The sequence below is a fragment of the Coccinella septempunctata genome, chromosome 5, assembly GCF_907165205.1.
Source record: "Coccinella septempunctata chromosome 5, icCocSept1.1, whole genome shotgun sequence".
NCBI classification, from domain to species: domain Eukaryota; kingdom Metazoa; phylum Arthropoda; class Insecta; order Coleoptera; family Coccinellidae; genus Coccinella; species Coccinella septempunctata.
This window is the reverse complement of record NC_058193.1, coordinates 38,695,342-38,708,965: the sequence shown is the minus strand read 5'-3', so window position 1 is coordinate 38,708,965 and position 13,624 is coordinate 38,695,342. Positions and strand designations below refer to the sequence as shown.

The window sequence follows — 13,624 nt, the reverse complement described above, 5'->3', positions numbered from 1 at the left end:
CCAATCCACCAAAGCCATATGAAGCAACGAAATCCAGCATACAACCAGTGAATATGCCAATATAATACATCGAACACCCCACATTTGATCCGCTTTGAGCCTCTTTCACTTTGACGAAATTCAATTAACTCCGCGTAATTGAGTTTCGCGCCGCTCAGAGGGCGCCACCAGACACGACGTATCCGGGGAAACCCCGACCCTCCATCGCTAGATCTTTACGGATTTATGATGGCCCGAAACGGCAAACACAATAAACTCTCGCAAATTTAATTCGAATCGCCGTTTCGGATTTATGAATGCGACCTAGCCGGGCGTATCTTCCAGAAAAGAGCACATCACCAAAGAAGTGGAATACGCCCGAATGCAAACAAGATGAAAGACAATATCCGGACGGGGCTCGAGTTTACGGTTCGAGGGTCCAGCAGCTCGGTCCTGAACGAGTCTGTCCGCTATTGAAGGATGGAACTTTTATTTATGGCTGAATATTCGGGAGATACTGGAGGAATTCAAGGTCGACGAGAGGCCATAAAATCATCTCTGAATTCAAGCCGGTTCAGCTGTGAAATCGAGATGGTTGGAACGATGAAAGATGGGGAAAATTTTATGAGTGACATTAAAATGAGCATTGCTGACAAGTGGATGTTCGACGAGAGAGTCAGGGGTTCAAGATCGACAATTCGTCAAAGAGAATAACCCACCCCTAAGTATTCTCTTGTCTAGTCGTTTGCAAACATTTATCCAGGACACATTACCCTGCTTGGCTTGAACTGGTAACAGCGATGAATACAAGCACTCCACCACCATATCAACTAATTTAGGCGAGTGTTTGTCGAATCCATTTGGTCCATCAATCAGACTGATTGATTGGGTGTAGTTGGTTTCTGGCCCGGAATAATTGCTTCTTGTAGGCCTCCTTGGAGGCTCCTAGCGAGAACAGTTCGATCTTGGTTCGGTTAATTTCTAATCCCAACCAACCTCGGAGGAATTCTTTACACAATAAGGAGATTAAGCGAACTGCCCGAGCAATGTCAAACTTTTAAAAGGAAAAAGAAGCGGTTTTTCGTTGGAATTCATCGTACAGCTCAGAGTGTAGCGTTTTTTACCAACAAATTCCTTTTCATTTCATAGGATACCCTATCAAAACTCCTTCCAACTGGAAGTTGCGTGGTTTCGAAATACTAAAGATACTCTGGATTCAATTTGATGCACATTTCATAAAATTTCCGTCAGATAGAAACTCCAAGTCCGGAATTTCGCTGAGTGATTTCATTACGTCCAGTGAATTCGTTGGAAAATTGAGGATGGAGCACCCTCGATTTTCAAGATAACTTCATTAAACGACATGACCGCTCATTTTCATTCTTTGCATTATGCCCCCATTCGAATTCTCCCACTCATTGTAATTGGTCTCTTACAGCGGAATATTTATGGGCTGCGGTTTAGGAAAGAGTAATCTGCATGTAAATCATGGTTTGATAGTCCGTTTCATCGTTCTGGAGCCTGGAATGAATTAGATGAGGTCAATTTATTCAATCTACGTCCGTTGCGATTTTTTTAGAAGATTTTCTTAGCGGGAAAAGAGGGAAATCTACTTAGGAGCTTTGTATTTTTGCGCTTCATCGCGTAGCATTGGAAGTATAAGCACAATCGGTTGAAAATGGTCTGAAGCTTGTATATACCTCTTTGTATTTGAATATGAAACACCAATATGGGAAGATACATATTCAATTGATTTCTTCAAAAGGGCTCTTGGAAAAAGCAATATTTTTTCTGACTTCAGAAGTAAAATTGAATGGACCAGATTCGATTAGCAGCTTGTGGAAAGATGTGGGCTAGATCGATCTAATCTGAACGCTAATGTTCTCTGCCCTTCTTGGTTTTATTTCGAATAGCTATCCTCATTTTGTCGAACAAAATCCAGCCGCATAAATATCGCCCAGCAATGTAAACCGATACATTCATCCAGTGGGAGTGTATCGTAAAACATTTATACGAAAAACAATCCTATTTCTTCCTTCTGAACGGTGAGTATCCAAAAACCTGTCATTAATTCCGGAACGGGGGGTGATCCCCCAGTTTCTCCGTAAGGGAGTGAAGCACGCGAGTATATTTCATCGGATTAAGCCTTGATTTTTTTTCTGGATATAGGTCGTGAAATGGGAGATCAATTATGGTTTTCGATATGGGGTGGTTCGGTATCGAAGTACAAAGGGAGATTAATGGGTCGTTTTCGATGGAAATATGGATTTTCAGCTCGCCAACTTCTGCTCTTGTGTCGACTTTATGGCTTTCCATTCGACGGTTTGGATTTGTTGAACTATATTGAAACACTGAATTTTTCATTATTTCAAATTGATTTTCAGCTCGAATCTACGAGATTTAATATTCAATAGGCCATTCATTATTATTATTAATACTATAATTTTAGAATTACGTTTTTTCTCGGTTTTTCTTCTTGCTGTTGTCCTGAATTTTTAGTCCCTGGAATAATTGTTAGATTGAACTTGATTTTTTTAACGAATTTAATAAATTTCCTTGCACTCGTATGCTCCATGGTCATTCGACTTTCTCGAGGATATCAAGCTATGTTTTCGATCATAAAAGTTGAGGATTCTCATGAATAACGTGGAAAATCTAGTAGTGCCTCATCATTTTTTCTTTTATTTCTCTAAAACAGTCGTCTGAATCGTCAAACTCGAGAAATAAACGGGTGAAAAGTTGAACAACTCAACGACTATCCCTGGTCCTTTACGAGGATCAAAATATCCATTCCTTCAACTCTGCTCACGATCGGTAAAATTACCTGAATAGCAGTACACTGATCCAATTAATCTAGCCTTCATTCACGGCACGGTTTCCCTTTTTTTCGATACAAAAGAACCTGACGTTTTTCATTTCAGCCACTTCGAATGTGTCAACGTTTTCAGTAGAAGGATCAAATTACGAGAATCTGGCATATTCTTCTGGCGCTGGCACACGGTTTTTCTTATCGCAGGCCGGTACACAACTCTGGATTAATTGAAAACGTGGAGGCAGAAGAAAACGGTTTTAATTATGCGGAAATCGATATCCGGCTCATCGTGTAACATTTACGGCAGTGTGGACGCCAATACACAAACTCTCATCGAAAACATCATATCTATCCATTCCTTGAAATTCTAGGAATTTCATGAAAATTCTAGAGTACAAATCCAAAGTGCACAAATTGACTCTTATCGACAAATATCCAAAAAGAGATAGGTGTAGGTTTGAATATTGCGATAAAATTCAGCAATCAACTACAGGAGAGGTCAGAGGTTATCGGTGGTTCTCGTACTTTCGCATAAGATGCAGAACATAAACTTGTTTTGATGTACAAACGACAGAAGAACCAGAATTTGTCGGAGATATCTTCGGCATGCAGTAATAATTGTTATTGTTTGGGTATTTTTAATTGTGTTGTCAGTAAAGAAATGAAGAAATTTTCAGGCCTTATTCATTTTCGTTTTGATTGATTATCTTTAATAACAATGAAAATCTATAGGAAATCAAAACCTACACGGAATTGAAAAACATTTCAAAATGATTCAACATTTGTTGATTTATCGAAACGGAAACTCAACACTTTTGGTCTTAATCACCATTGCTTGGTGGTTCACAAGTTCGTTTCAAAAATCCAAACCACGCCCTTCGTTCATACGTCCGTCAATTTTTTCAACTTCTATTATTTGTTGCAGCATCCAGACAAGAGCAGCGCGCCATCCACCAGCCAGAACGTGACCTCCTGTCCATTTCGCGAATTTCCACCAGCCGGGAAAACGTACGGGGACGAATCCAGCGCGCGCTCAGCAACGGTCCAGCTCTCTCTCCGACCATTGATATTCCAGCCGCTTTTGTCGGCTCGTTTTTCACAGGAATGCAGACGAACAACAGCTCGGATGCCGAAATGGAACGTTTGTCAATGCGGCTTGATCAGATGGAAAGCTGGGAAATTGCCCGATTCGTTCTGGTGACTGCGGTCCGGCTATTCTCGATTTTCAGCTGCGCCGCCATGATTAAATTCGTGCTGAAACACCGGCCTATCCGGAACAAAGTTAACGCGTTGCTGGTCAATTTGTGCCTTGTTATTATAGCGAATTTGATTTACTGCACCGCGTACCAGTTTTTCCGGTGGAAAAACACCTTGTTACCCGAGGAAATCTTCCAATTAGTCACTTTCCTCTACTACATCCTTTACACATCTCTCATTACCGCCATAACGATCTTACCCACATTCTGGTTCCTCTTCTTAAACCTCAAAAACCTATTTCAAAATTTCGATAAACTCATCCTAATCGGACTTCTACCGCCTTACCTCATTCCATCAATTTTCACAGTCCTATTCTGGGATTTCAACCAACTAAACCTTCACAAGTTTTATTATTATTTCATCCTTTACTATTCAGTCAGTTTACTCTTAACTCTAACAATTTTACTCTACTTCATCATGTTGAAACTGGAAGAAAGGTTGAACAAAAACAAACTGGATTATCTCCTTCACCTTGGTACATCATTTTCAATATCCCTATTTCCAGAAGTTTTGTGCTTCACTTTCGAACTGTATTTTTTCGACGAGAAGGGACCGTTATACTACAAGATTTATTATGTGGATTTTGGGGTTGATTTGACGAAATGCGTAGTTCCTTTGGTTTTGTTCACGTGGCTTGTTGTCAGTAACAAGTATTTCAGGAAAGCTTGTAGGAGAGTCTTTGCGAGGAAGAATTTCGAACGTATATTTCACGTGAACAAGGAAAATAATGAGAAAACAAATGAATTCGATACGGAAATGGATTTTAATGAAGTATTTTTATGATTGTGTGAATTTCATAAGACTCGTACAAATCTCTCAAATATTTGCTTTCTAATCACGATAAGAGGATGAATTTTGAATATATCAAATAAAAGGCGTCCCAATTAATGAGTGCATTATGAATTTATTATCTTTTCAACTTCTATAGTCTGATCGAAATAGTAGGTCAATTACAATAATCTGTAATTAGTGAACAAAGAATAGGAAATTTCATCAATATCATTTAAATTCTTGGACAATTTTCTTTTTTCCCCTTGCTTCACAATGATTTTATCGACGTTCTGGATTCTTCTATCAAAATTATCAGTAAATTATACACGGTTAGCCTTTGACTCGTACAAATATTTTAACAGTAGATCCTTGAGGTCAAAAGAAATACCTTTTTTTATACCATTTTTTCTAAATCGGCTTGGTTTAAAAGATACAGGCTGTTAAAAATCCATAAAAAAATTATCTCACATTTATCGCATGAAATGAATTTCAGAATATAGTTTTTCATTCATTTGATAAATCTTGTTCGAACTCAAGATATCACCCACGTCTTCCAGTTTTCTCATTATGACTATTACGTACCATAAAAATACCAAAAATTCAAAGAACCTAACTCTGAATCTAAGTTAAACGCTGTCGAATGAATATTTGAACGTTTTGTGAAATAAAAGTATTCTTCATATACAAAGAGCTGTTTTCGAGTAATTTGATTTTTAAAAGTTAAAAAGTACATATGTATCAGTGAAATTTGAAAAATTGGGTAATTTGGCTGAATTCAACTCTGATTAGAAGATCCACAGATGTGTAGGGTCAGAGATTCAGCTTGTTATTTTGTAGGTAATTTTGTTTTCCAGGGGTGGCACAGCTCTTCATGAAAACTCAAAATGGCTATATCTTTTAATCAGGGCCGAATCGGATAAAATGCTATAGGAAAAAAGTGTTTCTTTTGATCTCAAGAATCTACTGTTGAAGTATTTGTACGAGTCAAAGACTCAATCTGTATATTATAAAGCATATGTGTGAGTTTTAGAAGATGTTAGTACCATACAATTCGGATTCTTTTAATCTAACCCAACGAAAGAACCGATTTTCGGACCTTTAAATAAATCATTATCGAATCTACTATGTAGTTACTTTCTCTGAAATCCTTCATCGTAAAACCTTCCCTACTGTTTTGAATAAGCAGTGATCTTGAAGAAGTCAATCGGTCCTAGAACTGCGCCATGGGGAACACCTATCAGCCCTATCTCATCCGCGATCGATAATGAATAGTTTCGATTTCGATCGAGCTCTTATACTGCCGGCACCTCGATAAAATATAAAGGAGCTCGATAAACATGCCGCAATAGGATCAGAATAACCAGCAGTGCCTAGCACCAATCGATGAACACGTCAATGTCGCCGATTTTCCGGTACATACACTGGCATTCAGCGAAGCTGCGTTCGGATGTAAGCAAATGAGAGAGGAGAGATCCTGCTGGGTACGCGATTATTCGGACAAATTAATGATCGCAGACGGTTGTTAGTGGTTATTGTAGTTAGTGTTTACGACTGTACTATAGTGTTCGTTGTATATGTGGTGGGCGGTAATGAAACACGACACTCAACCGATAAAGTCGATGGAATAGGTTAGGACGATGGATATTTGCTAGAGAACAGTGACAACAAACGGTTAAAACTGGTCGATTTTTTTTCCCAGAAGTAAGTATTCGATTTTTGTACTATCGTTCAAGTTATTTTCGCAACACTTTCTGCGACGTTTAATTTTGCGACGGCACGATTTCTGTTGCGTAATGAACCAGTGGATAGAGCTCAAGTTCATCACGCCAAACAGGTTCTTGTGTACTTGCATCTGCGTCTTCATTTGTCTATTTTGACCCGACTAACGCTCGGAAGACCTGTCTTTCACTGTCTAACTCGATCACGAAAGAAAAATAGTGATTAGTAAACATTCAATCGTTTCTTCGGAGTTTTCTTGCCTGGATATTCCACAGAGAGCGGAAGACATGTGTTGCAACTATTGGTCGTTCGACACTTTCTCGACCTATAATTAATGTTATCCAATGGTCATTTTATAGGAAGTTCAATTTTCTCTTATTATACAAGTTGTGAGTGAATAGTTGCGAACAATTTAAGGGGATTTTTTAGATAGTCAAAAAAGCAATTTTTTTCTCAGAAACCAGAATATTGAGAGAATTGAATTCCACGGGAGTGAAAACGCAATGGAAAAAATGTTGGAAGTGTTCCTCTATAATTGCGAGGGTAGAAATCCACCCCTATAATTAGTTTCACAGGAAACTTTTTCTTATTCATATTATAACTTTGGCAAATTAGGTCTCTTAGTTTGTTGCTAAATACGATTTTTGAGAAAAAATTATTAACAGGTACCTGAGTGGCACGCGTCATAGAAGCTGGAGTTATCTTTTATTTGAAATTACACCTAGTAGGCGGATATCATGCTGGTTGAAAATTGATTTTCAGGTGTCATCTATAGGGGGCTGTATCTGTACTTTCTGACAAAGACTCATCCTTCAATTTTTTCCTCACTATTCATATACAACCTGTTTATGGAAATCTATAATTGGTTATGGAAAAACCTTGCCATTTGCCTATTTATATTGTCTTCACCTATGTTATTGGGATTTCACAGATTAATGGCAATATAATGAAGAATCCCGCAACCTTCAACTTTCAATGTTGAAACAACCATATTCTCAAAAGCCCCGTGATCCGGTACTTAATAAAACTTTATGATTTTATTCGAATTGTCATGCGACTATTATAATTGAACGTTTAAATACCTCTTCCTTTGTCCAGTAGCGTACTACGATAGCAAAATAATGAGTCCGTGTTTTCGCCGATAACGTTTTCTAAGATTATTTACGCTTTCATTTATACATTCCTTCATTATCATCGATTTATCAAGTCATGTTTTAGAAATTGAAATTGTATCGGTCGATACGCCTTAAACAGCGGCAGTTTTTCTCTTGTGATGTTGGTGTCGATTGCTTTGAAAACATTTTCTTGTATTTTATCAGGAGATGTCGGCCCACAAACTGATAAGTAATAGGAATGCTTATGAATTCTCATTCGGTAACCAAAATTTTCCGTCCAAAAATCTAAAGAGAATGAGTCTAATCAACTGAATCCAGACAGAATATATTCCGAACAAACTAGGGAAAGTTAACCATTCAATAATGGATCATTTCCATTCATAACTCTAACGCGACTCTTATCTCTTCTAAAATTTATTATTCCATTGTACATCCTATCTCATATCCGCATAAAGATTATTATAAAGTGTGGGGTCTTCTCAATATATGTATCCCTATCGCGTTAGAGCACCCACAAGTGTTGGGTATCATGATAAGGAAGAATTCGATGACGGATTAATCAAGGGACTAGAACCCCTGAACCTTTTCGGTGATAAATTCATACCAGTTTTTCGGAGGCAGGAAGTTATTCAGAGAATAGATGAAATGAAGAGATAATAGAATATAATTATGAGCGAAATGCTGATGATACAGCAGGGAAAATATGTCCTTTGTGCTGAGTATGATTTGGTTTTTGTTCATCTTTTCAACAGTTGAAGTCCCAAAAATCGGAGTGGGAAAACAGACAGATATGCTTAGTCCCATATAGAATCAGATGTAGACACATTAGAGTAAAATTCTTCCATAACACCTTAATGCCAAGATAACTAACACACTCTACTTAACAAATTATAACCTTGCGAGAAATGAAGAAACACTTAATTCATTCCATAACTTCATATTCCGAAATTGCCTCTCGCTTCAATGAATCCACAATAATCTCATTACACGTACAGAGAGATGGAATTATTTCTGCAATATTTTCATGATTGGTAGCCTTGGAACCAACACTGTTATGGGATTGGATCGCTCAACCGTGAATGTTGTATGAAATTGAGAAGTCTTCTTTGGATCCAAAGAACGTTTCACTCAAGTCAATTTCTATTCTTCATTATTGTTTTTTCTTTGGTCTTTACGTTTGAAGAGTTCTTTAACTTCGCTGTTAACTTACTCATAATGAATTGTTTCAGTCTAAATACCATATTTTCCCTATTCAATTAGTTAGAGAAAGGGGGTCAGTTTTATCATTTCATACAATGATCTAACACTTAAATTCTTTGCAGGGCTCAAGCGACACCATGGATGAGAGCCTGCTGAACTTCTCGAGGGTGGAGGAAGACCCCTTCGCCAAGATACCATTGGAAAATGTGTCAGAGACCCCTTACCGACACTCGCCCGTGTCCTCAGCCCTCAACTATTTCTTCTTCACGGCGGAACTTCTCAATTTTTTTCTCGGCATAGCGTCAGTCATATCGGACGTCCTGATCATCTATTTCATCTTCAGATACAAGAGGTTGAAGAAGAACATCAACCTCTACATCGCCAACTATGCCATAATGAACTTGTGCTACTACGTGGTAGCTCCAGTTCTGTTGCTGGTGCACGTGTTGTTTTCTCTTGGATTGCCGCACTTTATGTACGTGTTCTGCTATGTTTCCATGATGGAAAATACGTTCTTGATGAGTTCTTTCCTTTTCGCCACGCTGTTGGCGGTGGACTGGACGCTTTCCTGTGTAAGACCGGAATGCCTGAAAAAGTTTCATAGAATTTTGAAAATCAAGTATCCGATTATTTACGGCTATATCATGATCGTTATGATATCGAGTTGCCTTGGTTGCATGATGGAGTACGAGTTGGTGCAGAGTCTCCTGTTCTACAACATGCCACTTATCATTTTCGCTCTGATAGTTATGCACAATATCAGACGTAAAAGAGTTCTCAGCAGTGAGCACCTAAAAACTGAGTATGCCCTCTGGATTTTCACCATAGCCGTAGGATGTTTCATACCCATCTACATACTAGACTTGATACTCATCGCGATGGGACCTTATTCGTATCACACATTCACCCTTATCATTTTCGCCCTCGAGTATATCCTATCGTTCTTCTCTACGCCCGCACCTGTCTTCATCCTCTACTACCTGATCAAGTGGAACAAATATTTCAAAATGGCTTTCGACACAACCTTCAAGAGGGCTGTTAGAAGCTACGGGGCTGATAATCTGGACGATGCATCTGATAATGAGGAAATCGTGCAGGATGGCGAACAGAAAAATGTGCCAAGTGAGGTGAACGGTGTCAGCAGAGCTGAGATTTTAGTTCCTTGAAATTCCTGGCGTGTACAGCTTGGACTCCAAACGAAAAAGACTTCAAGTTCTTCTCACAAAAACTGTTTATTGTATCTTGCTTTATATTTGAAAAATGGAAGTGTTTGTAAAAATAATTTCTGTTGGTATGAATCACTGTTAGAATGAAAATTGTGGCTTTGATTTCATGAAGAAACTTATGGCCTATAAATCTTTTTACATACCGATTGGTACTAATTTAAGATTCGCATACAATAGGTACATTTTTGAATATTGTATTTCCCATATCTCCAAAGTTTTTATTGGATTTATTCGATTATAAATATTACCTAGACTTAAAAGTATGCATATTCACCAAATATTTTCATGTACATATATTTCAATTTGGGATTATTACACATTTCAAGTACAATGTTTCATATGTACTGAGTGTTAAGATGTATTTAGAATTACCAATACTCAGGTTAATTTTAAGCTTAAATAATGTGATCCTTTTTTAGATGTACTTATATAATTATTATAAAAACTACCGTCTAAGTACATTTTTATATAAACAAATCTAGAATTTCATTGTCGTTAGGTAGATGATGAATATTTATTCATCGAAAGCTTTGGATAATTTTCGTAAGCTTTCATATAAAATAGTGTCAATGTCAATAAATGCGTACAATAAATTGGCTAGAAGCACTAAATATGTTATCTCATTGCCTCAATCAAATTTTCGTTATAAGAAACACCAAAAATCTAAACAACAATTGTCACTACAAAAATAGATGAGATGTGCGTCGAGAATGTTTGAATTTGTCCCTATTTGAACCTCAATCTTCAAACGACTGTTTGTAATTAACATTTATATTCCCCTATCTGGGAATATAAACTGCTGCAACATAATAGGGGGAGGAGAATATACGGAGGTTGTTCGAATTGAATTGAACCCAGAAAAAATCGTCTAAATCAATTAGATGAATGAATTATTATCAATATCCATATTAATTGGTTTCCAATGATCTAGTTTGAGTGGTTTCGTTGCTAATAATGCTCAATACTCTGATATTTGTCGTGAAAATGTTTTTTTTTTTCATAAAAAATGCGTACGGATATCACTTAAAAATTTCATAAACCAATTTTCTCTCCAAATATCTCGGATTCATTCGAATGAATACTATTCCGGAAATAGATTACAGGAAGGAACAAAATCGATCATCCCTCGTACCATCCAATTCCCTGACTCATAATCTACCCGAGATAAAATCCTGGAAAGCACAAAGCTCAATTTCTACGTAGGCTGTTTGGTCGTTAATACGAAGTGACCGCCCATACGGCAAAATAATAACCCCAGTTGATTAGTTAATATCAGGAGTGACCTTTGGTGCGCTCAGAAAGAGATTTTAACCTCTACTTATTCAATAAAGATAAACATGATGTGACATTTGGTGATTCTGCGTGCGGTTGAACGCGGTAGTTCTAGTTTTTGGCTCGACTTTTTAACCAAGGTAAGTTACTTTCTGACCTATCTCAATTTTTTGTGAATATCTGGTGAAATTCAGGATCAACGATAATAATTGTGACTCTTTGGGCGTTCTGAGAGAGTTTGGAAAATGGAATTTTTTGAATGGATTCAAGTCCGACAGAAAAGTTTTTATTATAAAAGTATTCGATGTTTAATTTTTTCGGAGGCGGTTTTACTGTTGATATTCAGTTACAAACAACCGATATCCTGTGTCATCGAGCTACTAATTTAGATTTGGAACCTGATTGATCGAATTTCAGCACATTCATTTCCAATATTGAATTGATGGGGCCGATACTTGATGAAAATCCATAATCGAGCTTAAAACAGATTATACGAGTTTCACTTAATGAGTTTTTCCACGACACGTGTTTATTTACCTTCATCTTTCAACCTCCTGAAGATGCTATTATGATAGCGAAACACGTGTCGTGGTTTAAAAACTCATTTTGTGAAAATCGTATAATTTGTTTTAAGTACATTTATTTCAGTTTCATTTAAGTTTTATTAGTCCTGTCTGCGTTTAATTTGAAGGCTTATACGTAGGAATTTCACATGAATCTTTTTACAATTCCACCCTTCTGATAATTTCAGATTTCAATTCAAGGAAATGAAGAAGAAGAAATGTACAATTCTTATTGAAACTGAATATTCATCACTGATCAGTAATTTTGATCGAATATCTTACAAGGGTTGTCCCTTACTGAATTTAATTCCACGCCAATGAGATTTAGCAAAACAAATAACGAATAAACCGATTTCCAATTGATAAACTGAGAGACACACTGCATCATTCAAGCTTCATCAGTTCCTATAATAATAAACTTAAAATCTTTTCTCCACAGATCCACAATCATGGATTTCGAGCCCATAGCCAACATATCAGCGAACGAAACCTTCGAACCGGATGAGAACTACCGCTATGAACGCGAGAACATCCTAGACATACCAATCCTACTAGCAGCTACTGCAGGAATCGTGGCCGACCTCATCATCGTCTTCACCATCCTGAGAAACAAGGAACTACGCACAAGAAGCAACATCTACATCGTGAACCTCTGCATCTGCAACATCTTTTACCTGTTCTTCACTCCGCTGATCCTCAACCTATTTTCTGCTGCAGAAAAACTCCACGCGTCCACCATCTGCTTTTCGGATGAACTCTTCTTCCTCTTCATGCTCGGCAACTACGTTTTCATCTGTATTTTGTTATCGGATTGGTACATCGTGACATATAAATCTTTGAATGCTTCAGCGCGTTGTAGGGCGAGTTACAAACTGGTTATAAGTACAGTGTGGGCCACTTTATTCGTGTTGCTGATCACTATTTTCTTACAGTGCACCTCAGGTATTTCTCTCTTTCTTTTCATTGCACTCCTCGCGATCATATTCTATTTCTGTTCGTTCATCTTCGTGGCTGTTATTTTTGTGATGAAAGTCATAAATGAGAGGACGACTAGCGTTGTAGAGGCGAAGTCAAACACGGAATTACTTTATGTTATGTCCTACTTTTTCTGTTGGTTACCCAACTGGATGTATATTTTCGTGTCTGTGTTCGCCAAGATCATAACACGAGCTGCTTTCTTAGGTCTTTGTACTTTCATGTTAGGTTACCTGCATTCTATTATATTATTGTATCTTATGTACGGTAGAAACGAAAAATTCAGGATTGCTATGAGAAAATGGATGTTCAATGAGGAAGTGAGGAACGTAGAAGAGGACTCATACAAAGACGATGAACATTTCACTACGTTGCTGTAGTTGGAATAATAATAATTGTGAATTGTATTTATTTCATTAAACCCTTGATGATGCACATATTCTAAGGAATATGAATTGATTGAATGACAGAATAAAATATGTACTTAAATTCAAGTTCTTCTAGTTATTTCCATGACTGATAAAATAATTGAAGTAGATGAAGATTACTTACAAACGACTGCGATTCACAAAGATCGGATTCAATAGTTTTCTTTACACGGAATCCTTTTATTGATTCAACAGTGTTTTTTCTCTATCAGTATATCACACAATTGAACTAATACGATCCGCAATCGACAGATTGAAGTTGACCCAAATCGTACAATAGAAATCCCACCAATTCTGATCTATTAAC

The 13,624-nt window shown here is 37.3% G+C and overlaps 3 protein-coding genes across 3 annotated transcripts; all 3 read left to right on the top strand.

The window, feature by feature from the left end:
• The first annotated feature begins 1,937 nt into the window (after positions 1-1,937).
• Positions 1,938-4,936, top strand: LOC123313485. Its single transcript, XM_044898392.1, has 2 exons — positions 1,938-2,024; positions 3,717-4,936. Exon 2 carries the CDS (start codon positions 3,896-3,898, stop codon positions 4,829-4,831), a length of 936 nt encoding a protein of 311 aa, XP_044754327.1. The 5' UTR covers positions 1,938-2,024; positions 3,717-3,895; the 3' UTR covers positions 4,832-4,936.
• Positions 4,937-6,133: 1,197 nt separating this feature from the next.
• Positions 6,134-10,076, top strand: LOC123313483 (chemokine C-C motif receptor-like 2). The gene is made up of 2 exons (XM_044898391.1): positions 6,134-6,520; positions 8,976-10,076. Exon 2 carries the CDS (start codon positions 8,991-8,993, stop codon positions 10,017-10,019), a length of 1,029 nt encoding a protein of 342 aa, XP_044754326.1. The 5' UTR covers positions 6,134-6,520; positions 8,976-8,990; the 3' UTR covers positions 10,020-10,076.
• Positions 10,077-11,289: 1,213 nt separating this feature from the next.
• Positions 11,290-13,383, top strand: LOC123313253 (somatostatin receptor type 4-like). Its single transcript, XM_044898050.1, has 2 exons — positions 11,290-11,491; positions 12,354-13,383. The coding sequence occupies exon 2, from the start codon at positions 12,364-12,366 to the stop codon at positions 13,267-13,269; it is 906 nt and encodes a 301-aa protein (XP_044753985.1). The 5' UTR covers positions 11,290-11,491; positions 12,354-12,363; the 3' UTR covers positions 13,270-13,383.
• The last annotated feature ends 241 nt before the right edge of the window (positions 13,384-13,624 follow it).

Bases quoted from the DNA above. Each gene is read 5' to 3' on its own strand.
- LOC123313253 (XM_044898050.1), top strand. From the start codon at position 12,364: ATGGATTTCGAGCCCATAGCCAACATATCAGCGAACGAAACCTTCGAA.
- LOC123313483 (XM_044898391.1), top strand. From the start codon at position 8,991: ATGGATGAGAGCCTGCTGAACTTCTCGAGGGTGGAGGAAGACCCCTTC.
- LOC123313485 (XM_044898392.1), top strand. From the start codon at position 3,896: ATGCAGACGAACAACAGCTCGGATGCCGAAATGGAACGTTTGTCAATG.